Source organism: Tenrec ecaudatus, chromosome 1, assembly GCF_050624435.1.
Source record: "Tenrec ecaudatus isolate mTenEca1 chromosome 1, mTenEca1.hap1, whole genome shotgun sequence".
In the NCBI taxonomy this organism is placed as follows: Eukaryota; Metazoa; Chordata; class Mammalia; order Afrosoricida; family Tenrecidae; genus Tenrec; species Tenrec ecaudatus.
In genome coordinates this window covers 40,954,504-40,966,709 of record NC_134530.1, presented here as the reverse complement: position 1 = coordinate 40,966,709, position 12,206 = coordinate 40,954,504, and the positions used below count along the sequence as shown (strand labels likewise).

At 48.5% G+C, this 12,206-nt stretch overlaps 1 protein-coding gene across 1 annotated transcript; it reads right to left on the bottom strand.

Annotated features, from left to right (window-relative positions):
* Positions 1–1,521: 1,521 nt before the first annotated feature.
* ACTL8 (actin like 8) lies at positions 1,522–6,243 on the bottom strand. The gene is made up of 2 exons (XM_075538385.1): positions 5,896–6,243; positions 1,522–2,277 (listed from the first exon to the last, which is right to left on the bottom strand). The coding sequence occupies exons 1-2, from the start codon at positions 6,241–6,243 to the stop codon at positions 1,522–1,524; spliced, it is 1,104 nt and encodes a 367-aa protein (XP_075394500.1).
* Positions 6,244–12,206: the final 5,963 nt, after the last annotated feature.

Here is a 12,206-nt window from a genome sequence, read left to right as displayed (position 1 = left end):
TGTCTCTACCTCAGTCCATTCCATCTAAAATAGCCAGACCACACTGACTTGGGACATTTGATTTATCTCTTCATCTGGAATATATGCATTTAGTATCTGTGCTTCTACTGCCCCTGCCTCCCAGGGCACCCAATCCAGCTCACAGTGCCCCGCCTAGTTTCAAGTCTGTGAATGTTGGCAGGCGCAGGCAGCCTCCTCTCCCCCTTGGAGCAATTGCTGAGTTTGAACCACTGATGTTACAGATAGCAGCCCGAGCTTAATACACAGCAAGATACAAGTCCCTTCTATGTCCCCAAGCAGACTGCAATTTGCATTGTGTATGTTTTTCACCCCTAAGTGCCATGCTGAGCACAGCGCCTGCCATGTAGCATATTCTCAAACCTTCACTGAGTAAATGTTTGCACTCACAGGAACTCAAACTTCACAGCCCGCTAGGGCATGAAGACTGCGTGGGGACACCTTGGGGGCAACAACCACTTCAGACACTTGGATGCCAGTTGAATTCACCCAGAGATACCTCAGAAGCAAGGCTGGTGATCTCATTCTGAAAAACCACCATGGAGGGAGCACAGTTCTGCACTGACACATACGGGTGGGTTGCTATGAGTCAGAGGTGCCTGGATGGCAGCTGGTAGTTAAAATGGAGAGGACAGGGAAGGGGAAGGACAGGAGGCTCTGCCCTCCCCCATTCTGCTGAGTGTTCAAAGGGGACACACACACACGGGGGGGTGGTGGAGGGGGAGAGGCGAGAAAGAGAGACAGAGACGGACACACACACCACATCCCTGCACTTCCTGGACACCTGAAAGACATCATGATGGGCTTGGTAAGAGCCCCGCCCTCCCCATCCCCCAATTCATCACAGGAGCCAGCATGAGTCTGAAACAAGTTTTTATTTGCAAGTATAAAACAAACTAGACCCTGGCCGTGACTGAGAGACACACTCCAAACTCACCCGGGGCAGCTCTTTCCTGGCCAGAAAGGGTCTGTAGGGCTAGAAACCTCAACTATTCCCTGTCCCACTTCTCTACGCCTAGTAAAACATAATGGAACATCCTAGAAAATGGCCCCAGAGCTGAAACCTAAAGAGGACAATCCAACAGGGTTGGGGAAATGAGAGGAGACCCCCAATGTACTAAACGGGGGCTGTAGAAATGGGCCCCGCCACAGTAGCCACACGGAGGGGCCGTGGTCCCTTCTTGTGCATGCTCTCATTCTCATTAGCGCCGACTCGAGGCTGCTACAAAAATATTGGGCCTGGAGCTGGCAGATGGCCGCTCTCTCCAAGGACAAACTGACCCTGGAAGAATGCCCCTTTGGGGGGATCATCCAGGGATGACACCCTGCTATGGGTTGGATGTCCCTCTAAAAACAAGATAAAACCCTATAATGTAAAACTGCATGGGGTCATCAGCCTTCCCAAACTAGCTAATCCCAAGTTCTCAACTACCGCTAAATCCTATTACTAAAATCCAACCACCTTTGCCCATTGAAGGCCAACTACAGGACCAGGTTGACAGGTCATATCTTTAAACCCTCCTCATACTCCTCTCTGGTCATCCACTGGGACTTGAAAGAAGAAAGATGGGCCACTACAGAGGCTCCTAGCCAGACACTGAAGTTTCTATTGGAACCCACCCACACAGAGGAGTCGGTGGAAGAAAGGAGGTCATTGGTGACCAGCTCCTTGTACAAGCGCTTGGAGAATCCAGGGTACAGGGTGTTGCCCCCACAGGCTACCACGTGGGACATAAGCATTGGATGTAGTGCACTGTCGCAGGCCTTCAGCGAATCCAGGAAGAGCTGGGAGATGCTGGGCCCTGGCAGGTCGAACACGTGAGGGCTGAAGAACATCTCAGGAGCGAGCTGCTGCATGGGAGTCAGCTCCACCGTGGTGCCATCAGGAAGCTGGTATGTGTTATCGTTGTCGGAACCGCCTGGCAGACTCTGGAAGAAGTCCAACGCCTTGGCCAGGTTCAGCGGCACGTAGCACTTGTTCATCTGAGTCTTCGCCACCGTCTCCATCTGGAACAGGTTGCGCAGGTCGGCGTCTTCCTTGAAGAGGCTCTTGCAGAGGTAGGTGGACAGATCCTGGCCAGCAAACTCCAGCGTCTGGCAGCTGGAGTGCAGCGGGTACCCCAGGTGGAAAGACTTCACTCGGGTCAAGCCATAGCCGGAATCCACCACCACACCAGTCAGGTGGCCGGAGGAGTACAGCGACATCTCCAGCTGGTCAGCCAGGAGGAGGGAGGGCACATCCAGGAACTCAAACATGATCTGCAGGAAGAGACAACCATTCAATGCATGGTCCCTGGACCTGGGGCTCAGATCCATGGGCTTCCCCAGACCAGGGGTCAGCAAGCTTTTCGAGACAGAAGAGCCAATCCTGTTCCTCACAACAATTTAAGTTATTCGAGAGCCATAAATGTATTGCTATCAACAAATGGAACCACCATTATCTAAATAATACCCTTTAAAGTTGTTTTTTCAATTTTATGTCACAGACGGGCCGCCAGAAGAACGCTTCTTAAATACATGTATTTAAGGAGCCCTATATAGCCCCAGAGCCAAAGTTTGCCAACTGCAGTCCCAGACCTATAGCTCTCAAAGTTGGCAACAGCCAGGACCCCCATATTCTAGGAGACTTGAAGGCTGTACACGAGATGTGGGTCCTGGATACTCTGGAACTCAGGCTGGGGGGCTGCGCAGAGGGGAGTATGGGGGGGGGGCAGTACTCTTAAGCATGTAGTGATATGACAGAGCTGGATGTGGCCATTCAGAAGACTGTGTTGGTGATGGCAAGGGAGGAGCAGTCAGTCTGCAGGAAGGGATCACATTGTAGCCTGAATCATTCCTTTAGGAGGGAGGTTTTGTGTTGTATTATTTAATGCAACAACAAAAAAAAAAAGTGCCGCATCCTCAGCACTCAGGAGCCCTGGGGACACAGTGGGCTGGAACTTACAGGTCACCAGCTTGAACCCATGGGCTCCTCTGCTGGTGGAAAGATGAGGTTTTCTGCTCCTATAACGATTTAGAGCCTTGGAAACCAACAAGGGCCATTCTACTCTGTCCTGACGGGTCAGCTCGAGTGCAGTGAGTTTTGTTTTTGCTTTATATTCACCAGTGCCTTCCAAAAATATGACAGTAGAGAGAAAAATGCACTTGCTGCCTGCTCATTGAGAGCCTTTTGCTTTGTTTTAATAATAATGTTCCAAACTTCAAGGAGAAACTGGAGTTCCAACACTATTCCATTTGCTGAAATCCCAGAACTGACTTCTCTCCCTGTCCCACTGGGCCCTGGATCTTCACCCATGTTGCCATCCAAGCCGTTCTAGCTCACAGCCATCCAAGGGTTATACAGAAGAATGATCAGGCAGGCTTTGCCTGATTGTGATCTTTATGGAAGCAGATTGCCAGTCCTTTCTTTCACTGTGCCACTGGCGGAGGCGGGGTCAATCACCAACTTTTTGGTCAGTTGTTGTTGTTGGTTCTGACTCAGAGTGACACTATGTACAACAAACTGAACCATTATCTAGTCCTGCGCCACACTCAGGCCTTTTGCTACCCTTGGATCCATCTCACGTAAGGTCTTCCTCTTCCGCAGCGCTCCTCAATTTTATCAAGCATCGTGTCCTATTCCAGAGATTAATCCCTCCTGATATCATGTCCAAAGTCGGTGAGATGAAGTCTTGCCATCCTTGCTTCTATGGCGCATTCTGGTTGTGCTTCTGCCAAGGTCAATATGTTCGTTCTTCTGGCGGCCCGTGGCGTGTCCAATATTCTTCCCCATCAGGGTCATTCAAAGGCCTCAATTCCTCGTCACCGTGCAGCATGCGAGATGACTGGAAATGCTACGGCTCGGACAAGGTCCACCTCAGTCCTCAAAGTGATGTCTTTGCTCTTTAATTCTTAAAAAATAAAGCCAACTCCCTGCCATGGAATCCATGCCGACTCACAGCAACCCTGTAAGATGGAGTCCCACTGGCCCTGTCCGTTTCCAAGACTGTGAATCGTTAGGGGCGTAGAAAACCCAATCTTTATCCAGAGAAGCGGCTGATGGTCTTGCAGATGTGTCTGATGCCACACATTGAAATTTCATGGCTGTTGCTTTTATAAGCATTGATTGTGAACCCTCCCCAACTTCCATCTTGAAAGACTTTAGCCTTCAGTATGGATTAGACACACCTCAGTGTTCCCTCACCACTGGACCAGTCACCACCACCATGCTGAACAGAAACAAGCAAAGTTATTTAGCTCAGTATCTGTGTGCAAACTACTTGCATCATTTAGTACCCTTTGGATTTTTACAGGGCACCCAGCTCCCAACTCTATGGGTAGAGGAAGCCTGAAACTGCCACCAGTTGCGCTTGGCTACTTACCCCTTCCACAGCCTTATCTTGCCCCCCCTTCCATCCCACTCTCAGAACACCCCCGCACCTTACCACCCATACCCCAACCAGCAGCCCAAGCCACCTCTCCCATCACCCTCCGCGGGATCCTCCCCTGACCAGAAGTGAGGCTCCACAAATGCTTTCTGCAACGGGCCAAATAGTTAACGCTGCCTGATGTAAGTCAATGCAGGGTGTTCAGGGAAACTGAATTTAAGATAAATAGCAAAGGCGCTTTTTTTTTTTTTCAAGTAGGGGTGTGTCCCATAGAATATTTGGGATCCACTGATACTAAAAAATGTTTTTTCATTGACCCAAAATTTTAATCTACCCAGGCATCCTGCGAGGAGCCCTGGTGAAGTGGGTTACACGTTGGGCTGCTAAGCATTGAGTTCAGCAGTTCGAGCCCACCAGGGCACTCCAAGAGAAAAATACCAAGCCATCAGCCATAAAGAGTTACAGCCTCAGAAGCCCAAAGGGGCATGTATGATACCTAGCAAACCTACAGCTGTAAATATCTTGGGCTTTGCATGACATGCAGTCTCTCTTACAACTACTCAATTCTGCTGTTGGAGTATAATTAATCTGAGGACATGTAAGTAGTAGGCATGGCTATATTCCAATAAAACTTTATTTACAAAAATAAGTGGTGGACCATATTTGGCCCACTACTGAGTTTACTGACAAAAATAGGACCTAGTTTGCTTACTCCTGATTTCTAGTGAGACACAAATGCTCCCTCTCTCAAGCCTACCAGGTCTGTGCAGTCCAGCCTCTGCTGATCTCAACATGTCCCTGGCCTCCTGCCACTCTCTCTCCCACATCCCTCACCGGCTCAGAGATACCCTTGGTGCCACCTCCCAAAGGGGCTTCTCTCCTCCCCACTCGTCACCGACCACACCCCGATCATTTTCTTTCTCAAGTGGATCATGATTCAGAAATTTGATTCTGTTTGCTGATTCATGGTCCAGGTCTTCCTCCAGAGTGGAACTCTGTATGGCACCCAGGAATGAATACCCCTAGATGAATAACTACCTCCACTCTGTACACGGCCCATGGAGTATTTTAAGTGCTGTTCTCCACCTGCTGGAGGGGCTGCTAGGAGCCCCTCTCCCCTAGCACTGAGCTGAAGACACATACACAGCAAAACAGAAAGGGGCCAGCTGTCATCGAGTCAATTCCGACTCATGGCAAGCCCATGTGCTGGAGGAGCAGAGCTGCCCGGCGGCCTCCCCGTCTGTAACCTTGGCAGAGGCAGGTTGCAAGGGCTTCCTTTCATGGTGCCACTGGGTGGGTTTGAACTGTCACCTTTCGATTAGGAGCTGACCGCTAACCACCTGTGCCACCCAGAGACATGGGCGCACATCAGGTGCCTAGGAAACATCGCTGGACAATGCTTCAGGAAGCAGTCCTTGGTGCCCAGTCACGGCTGGACACAATGAGGGCCCCCACAGTTCAGTCCCCTCCCCAGCCCCAAGCTCCATGGGCGAACTGGAGAAGCCTTTACCTCCAATGTCTTCCTCCGGTCTGAGGCCTCCCTGAGGGGGCTCTCGGTGATCAACACCGGGCAGTCCTCGTGCTCCTCTCTGTGCTTCCTCATGATGAATGACCAGATGTGCTCCACGCCCTCCCAGTTGAGCACACGGCCGCGCTCTATGGGGTAGCTGAAGGTGTCAGGGTGGATGAAGTTGATGCCCAGGCTCACGCGTCTGCGAGCGTAGCTGGGCCCGGGGTTCTCACGGCATGGCATGTAATTCACGATGTTGGGGACGACCAGCTGGGGGATGTTACACCCAGCCAGGCCAGCCTTCACAAAGCCAGAGCCATGGTCGATGACAATGGTCTTGGTGGCCATGGTAGGAACAGATGGAGGGTCTTCGGGGCGGAGTTCTCCAAAGACGTCTGGTAAGCTTGAGCCACCTATGGAAGGACAAAGTGGGTGTTATCAAGGAAGCCTTTCTCGGTCACCACAGGCTGCTGCCACCCTTAAGTGCACAGACTGCAGGCTAGCCCTGAAGCTTGTTCGGTCCCCTCCCCAGGCTTTGCACCAACCCTAATTTGTGTCAGGCATGTTTTTGCACCCAAAGTCCTGGTCATCCTACAGGTCCCATCTAACAGGTCTTATGCAGGGCGTCCTACCCATCTCCGCCTGCCCCCCAAGGCCCCACTGCACTCTGGACACTGTAGCGGCATGTGGCACTTTAGGTCCACAAGAACGAAGGTGGAATCCTAATGTTCTTTGCAGACTTAGCAAGACATTTGACACTGGGGAAAGGCCTGGTGTACATAGTTTGCCTGATCAAAGGGCTGGTGGGGAATGGAGGAGGCACCTGGGACAGCCTTAGGAGTCACTGTCGTCAGCACTAATAGTAGACTATGCGTCGGAATCAACTCGATGGCAGTGGGTTTGGTCTGGGGTGGGCATTTAGTAACCGCAACAGCCACACTACTAAGACTGATCGTGATGAGAATGACAGAATAATCACCGTGATGATGACTGCTTACCACAGCCAGAGAACATACCCTCTACAGACCATTCCAAGGAATGTTCTTCAAATTGGATTGAGCGATGTAAATGATCCTTTGCAGATTAAAACAAATAGCCAAATACCAGCAAATTCTTATGGCCTCACCTGATAGTTAACTAATTAATCTTCACCACAATCCTACAAAGCAAGTACCATCAGTATACTGATTTCACAGAGGGGGGAATATGCATCCAGAATATATAACAAATTCTCAAAACAAAACAAAAGAAAAACGAACAACACAGTTTTAAATCGGACACAAGAGTTCAATAGACAATGTATTATTGGTGGTGAATAAGGGCATGAAAAGATGTTCTCAGTATCATCAGTCACGAAGAGAAATGCAAATCAAATCCAAACCTATTAGAATGGCCAACATTGGAAAGACACTCCCAAGTGGTGGAGCGGATGTAGAAGAACTGGAACTCCCATGCGCTGCTGGCAGAAACATACAATGGTCAACCGGGTTGGAAAACCGTGTGGTAGTTTCTTTAAAAAGGGAGACATGTATCTATCAAATGATGGAACAGTTCTACGCCTAAGCATCTACCCAACAGAGGTAAACACTTGGGTTTACATTAAAGTCCGTATTCTTAACTTCTGGGAAAGACCAGTCCCTGGAAAAGGACATCATGCTCCGTGAAGTAGAGAGTCGATGAAAGAGAAGATGACGCTCAAGGAGATGGAATGACACAGTTGGGAGACCCACTACCACACTCAAGATGCAGCACAGCGCCGCCAAACAGTGTGACAATGGTGTTATGCGCCCATACCATCAATTGTGAGGAAGGCTACTGCAGGACCAGGCTGTGTTTTGTTCTGTCCTACGCCGGGCTGCTATGTTGGAATGGACCTGGAGATGTCTAACAACTCAAAAGCCAGACGACCGAAATCTCCAAACGGACAACAGCCCAATAAACAGCCGCTCCATGGAATACTATTCACCAACTACAGGCTAAGGCAGCATGGATGGATTTCCAATGCCTACTCACTTCGTCATCATTAAGTGAAAGAAGCCTGATCACTAAATGCTGTTTGATCTCATTCATGTGACATTCTAAACATAAATTAATAAATAAAACAATGGAACAGAAAACAGGTCCACGGTTGCCAGGCGGCAAGGGTGATGGTAGTGAACCCGAAGATTCGTGGGTGGTGCAAATGGTTTACACGTGGTGCCTAGCCTACCAAGTTGGCAGTTCAAATCCCCCGAGGTGCAGAAGGCCCAGCTCTCTGCTTCTGTGAGATGACAGTCAAGGAAACCCTGTGGGGCACTCGGAGTCACACTGCGTGGGAATCAATGGCGACAGGGTGGGTTTGCTTCTGGGACCACTGTGCTTCCTCTTGAGTGTGGTGGTGGCTCTCCAGCTGTCTGTATCTGTCAAAACTCTCACATCGATACACTACTGTAAGTTAGCCCAGCTTTTTAAAATTGGGGGAGCTTACGGGCCTGGAATTCTGGAGGAAAGGCGGGGTGATATCGCCATGCTGTCAGCATCTTGACCTACAGTCCTCCATGCTTGTGGATGTTTCGTGGAAGAAAAACGTCGATAGACAGTTCAGCCCTCAGGCCACTCTCCCGCTGTCACTCTGCCAGCGATCTGTGCAGCTTCGGTTTCTGGACAGCAGCTTCTTCTACCCATTACTATTGAGCATGACAGCTGCTACCTGGCCCTGGCCAGTGGCTTCTTGCTGTCACCAACTTGGGGACAGTGATTGGGTTTCAGTGCCTTTAATCAGCTCTGACATCAAACTTGGGAGAACAAGAAAAGGGGGGCAGAAATGGAGCCCGTGTGACCAGGTCTCCTCCCTCGCCTGTTGGCAGGTCTAGTGATGGATTCCTCACTCTGAATCATCCAGCATGATGGAGAACCAGATGCCGGAGTGACATTCCGGGAAGCAGGCTCCCCTGCCACCAGCCTCCCCCACACCATGAGACCGGATGATTGATAAATGCCAGGCTTCCTTGGGTCTGGCATGTGGAGTCACGAGAGATGCTGGCAGGGTGGTCTCGGCTCTCGATGTCAATCAGGACGCTCAGTGAGGGGCACTCCAGGCTGGTAGTCCAAAGACCTGACCTGGGAGCATCAGAGCAGGAGGTTGGGCCATCTTTGATCCCTCTCCTGGACCGTGATGTTGAAAGAAAGTGTGGGTGTTTGCCAAGTCAGCTGTGAGGAGAGGTAAGAGCTGTTTGCAAGCACAGTCCCACTCAATCATCTATTTGAGACATCCTCACTGAGTACCGAAACCAGGAGGAAAGAGTTGCCACCAAGTTGATTCCAAGTCATGTTGACCCCATTTGTGCACAGCAGACCTACTGGGTTTTCATGGCTGTGACCTTTCAGGGGCAGCTCACCAGGCCCAATTGGGAGGTACAGCCTGCCAACCTTTCTGTTTATAAGCAAGCACTTAACTGTCTGCATCACCAAGGGACTCCTATTATGGACTAAACATTGCTCTATGTGCTGTCAATCACAATGAACAAGACTGACATGGTTTCTACCCTCCTGGAGCTTGCATTCTGTTGGATAAAATCAGCCAGTAAGCAGCAAATCATGCCTAAGAGGGTGGAGTTCATGGAAGAAAATACATTCTCACAAGAGGGGCAGGGAGTAGAGAAGGCATAGAGGCATTGTACTGCTATCAAGAGGGTAGTCAGAAAATAATTCAGACATGTCCAAGGACCCGACAGCGGGTGCACAGCGGGCATGGGGCGAGGACATGGTGAGCTGGGGGCGGGAGGTTGCAGGTCTGTACTTATGGCACACAGAGATGTTCAGACAGTCAATGGGGGTTGGATACAGGACTGATGTGATCTGACTCAAGCTGTGAAAGGGTCCTTTGGGCTGAAATGACAAATCGAATGTAGCGAGCCAGAGCAGAAGCAGGAGAGGGAAGGGAGTGACAGACTGTGGTGATTTGCACTGACGCGCTGACAGTGACGAGGATGAGAGTCATCAGATTCGCAATCTCTTACAGGAAGACTCACACATGGGTGTTGAGACTCAGTACCAGGAAACCCAAGAATGAAGTATCATTGACTAAGATGGAGAAGACTCTAGACAAAGAACTACATTGGCGGGGGCAGAAAACAAATCAGAAACCTGATGTGTATGATAAGTCCGAGATGTGTGTTTGGTAGATATATGTGAACATGTCACAGCACAGAGTTCTGAGCTAGACAGAGCTATGCCTGGGAATCACTGACTGGATGCCATTTAAAGGTATGGGGTGGTGCTCGGCTACAACTACCGACTGTTCTGAAAAGGAGCACATTAGACGGTCTTCAATGGAGTGCGAGAAAATACAGAACAGAATTCAAATCATGAAGGAGACGAAGCTTACTGGTTGGATAGACTGATGGGGCTCTCAAGACCACGGTCCTTACTTATCCCTCAGGCCCAGCACTGGAGTCACCCCTGAGTGAGGGTAATCCAATCCTTGCAATCAAAACCATGGACCCAAAGACCGGGTTCCAAGGGTTTGGAAAGGAGGAGAACAGGAGACACCAGGAGGAGGTGGGCTACAGTAAGGCAGAAGGTAGACTGAGGGGAGTGAGCTGAATCTGAATGTGGGGATTGTTGAATGTACAACAATGATCTGCTCTGTAAACCTTTACCTCATCACAACACAAATTTATTTTATTTTCTTAATCATTTTATTGGGGACTCATACAACTCTTATCACAATCCATCCATCCATAAATTGTGCCAAGCACATTTGTACATTTGTTGCCATCTTCATTTCCAAAACATTTGCTTTCACAAAGTTATTTTTAAGAGACGTAAGTGTCTGAAACTCTAGTATTGTGAGTTGGAATTGACTCTATGGCTGCGAGTTTGGTTCTTTTTAACACTTTTCCAGGGTTCTTTCTCTGACGTCAGAGCCAGGCTTAAGTAACAGACCTAAATTTCTAAAAGCATTAAACATAAACAAAGGAAAACAAACTTACCAGATAACTGAGTCACTCCACTCCTAAATATCTACCAAAGAGGCACTCAAAGGTCTACCCATATGGATCTAGCACACCATCATTCACAGTAGCCACAGAGTAAAAACAACCAAAATGAAGTCAAAGGTGTTGGGTTGGAGAAGATCAAGCAGGTTAGTGTAGCTAAGCGCGGAGGCCAGAGGCTGCTCTAAGCTGCAGCAGAGCTTTAAAAGAGAAGCTAATCAGTGGCTAAAATTTTAAGAGAAACTCTTAGGACAGGACAGGGGCACCTGCAAACCTAAGGTTATGTGTAAACATGCGAAGGAGAGGCAGTGAAGGGATTTCCCTAAGTCAGTGGGTGGAACAGCTCAAGTCCTGCACTCATACCTATGCAAGAAGGACGCAAAGCAGCGCAGTGAAGGTCTTGGAAACGGAACTGACATCAGAACCAAAACCCCTGTCCATAGGAACAAGAGAGAGCTTACAGTTTAAACCTGACCAGCCCAACTACCCAGCATGTGGAGCACTGGGGAATTGCGACCGCCTCCTAGGGGAAAAGAAAAAGACACCAATGTTGAGATTACTCAAGAGCAACTTTAAGGCTTTGATGACTGACTATGCCCATGAAATAAAGTTAGTCACACTGAACATGAATGGAAAGACACGTGATCGCAGAGAAACAGAAACCATACAAAGAACCAAAGAGAAATTTGAAAACAGAAGTAAATTTCCTGAAATTAAATCAAAGCAAACAAACAAAAAAGAAAACACCTGATCAAATAGCAGAATGGAGATGGCAGAGAAACAAACAAACCAGAGAACTTTTAAAATATCCATAGCAAGTACCCACTCAGAGAACAAAGAAAAGCAAATCAAGGAGAATTTTAGGGACCTACAGGAAAGCATCAAATCACTGACATCTCAGGAGAGGAGGAGATATATGTCATTAAAAAATATTTTAAGAAATAACAATGAGTGTTTTCTCCATTTGGGTGAAAGACATAAATCCAGATTCAGAAAGTCGACATTATCTCAAAAGAGAATGCATTCAAAGAAAGCCACACATCGACACATTATAACTGGTGAAATATCAATGTTTGAAGTCTTGAAAGCATAGAGAGAAAAATAAAGCATTTTGCACAACCAGGCAAATGTGTACATAAACCATTTGAATGACTACAGATTTCTTATCAGAAACCATGGAAGCCAGCAGTAGATAGTGGGGGAAACATATTCACAATACTATACCCAGCAAAAAATACCCTTCAGGAATGAAGACAAGGACATTTTCAGATGAAGGAAAACTTAAAACAAAAACTCCAAACAAAATGTCATCACAACAGAACTGCTCTAAAAGAA

Bases quoted from the DNA above. Each gene is read 5' to 3' on its own strand.
- ACTL8 (XM_075538385.1), bottom strand. From the start codon at position 6,243: ATGGCCACCAAGACCATTGTCATCGACCATGGCTCTGGCTTTGTGAAG. The intron at 2,278-5,895 runs GTAAAGGCTTCT...CTCTTCCTGCAG, and splicing joins ACCGGAGGAAGACATTGGAG to ATCATGTTTGAGTTCCTGGA.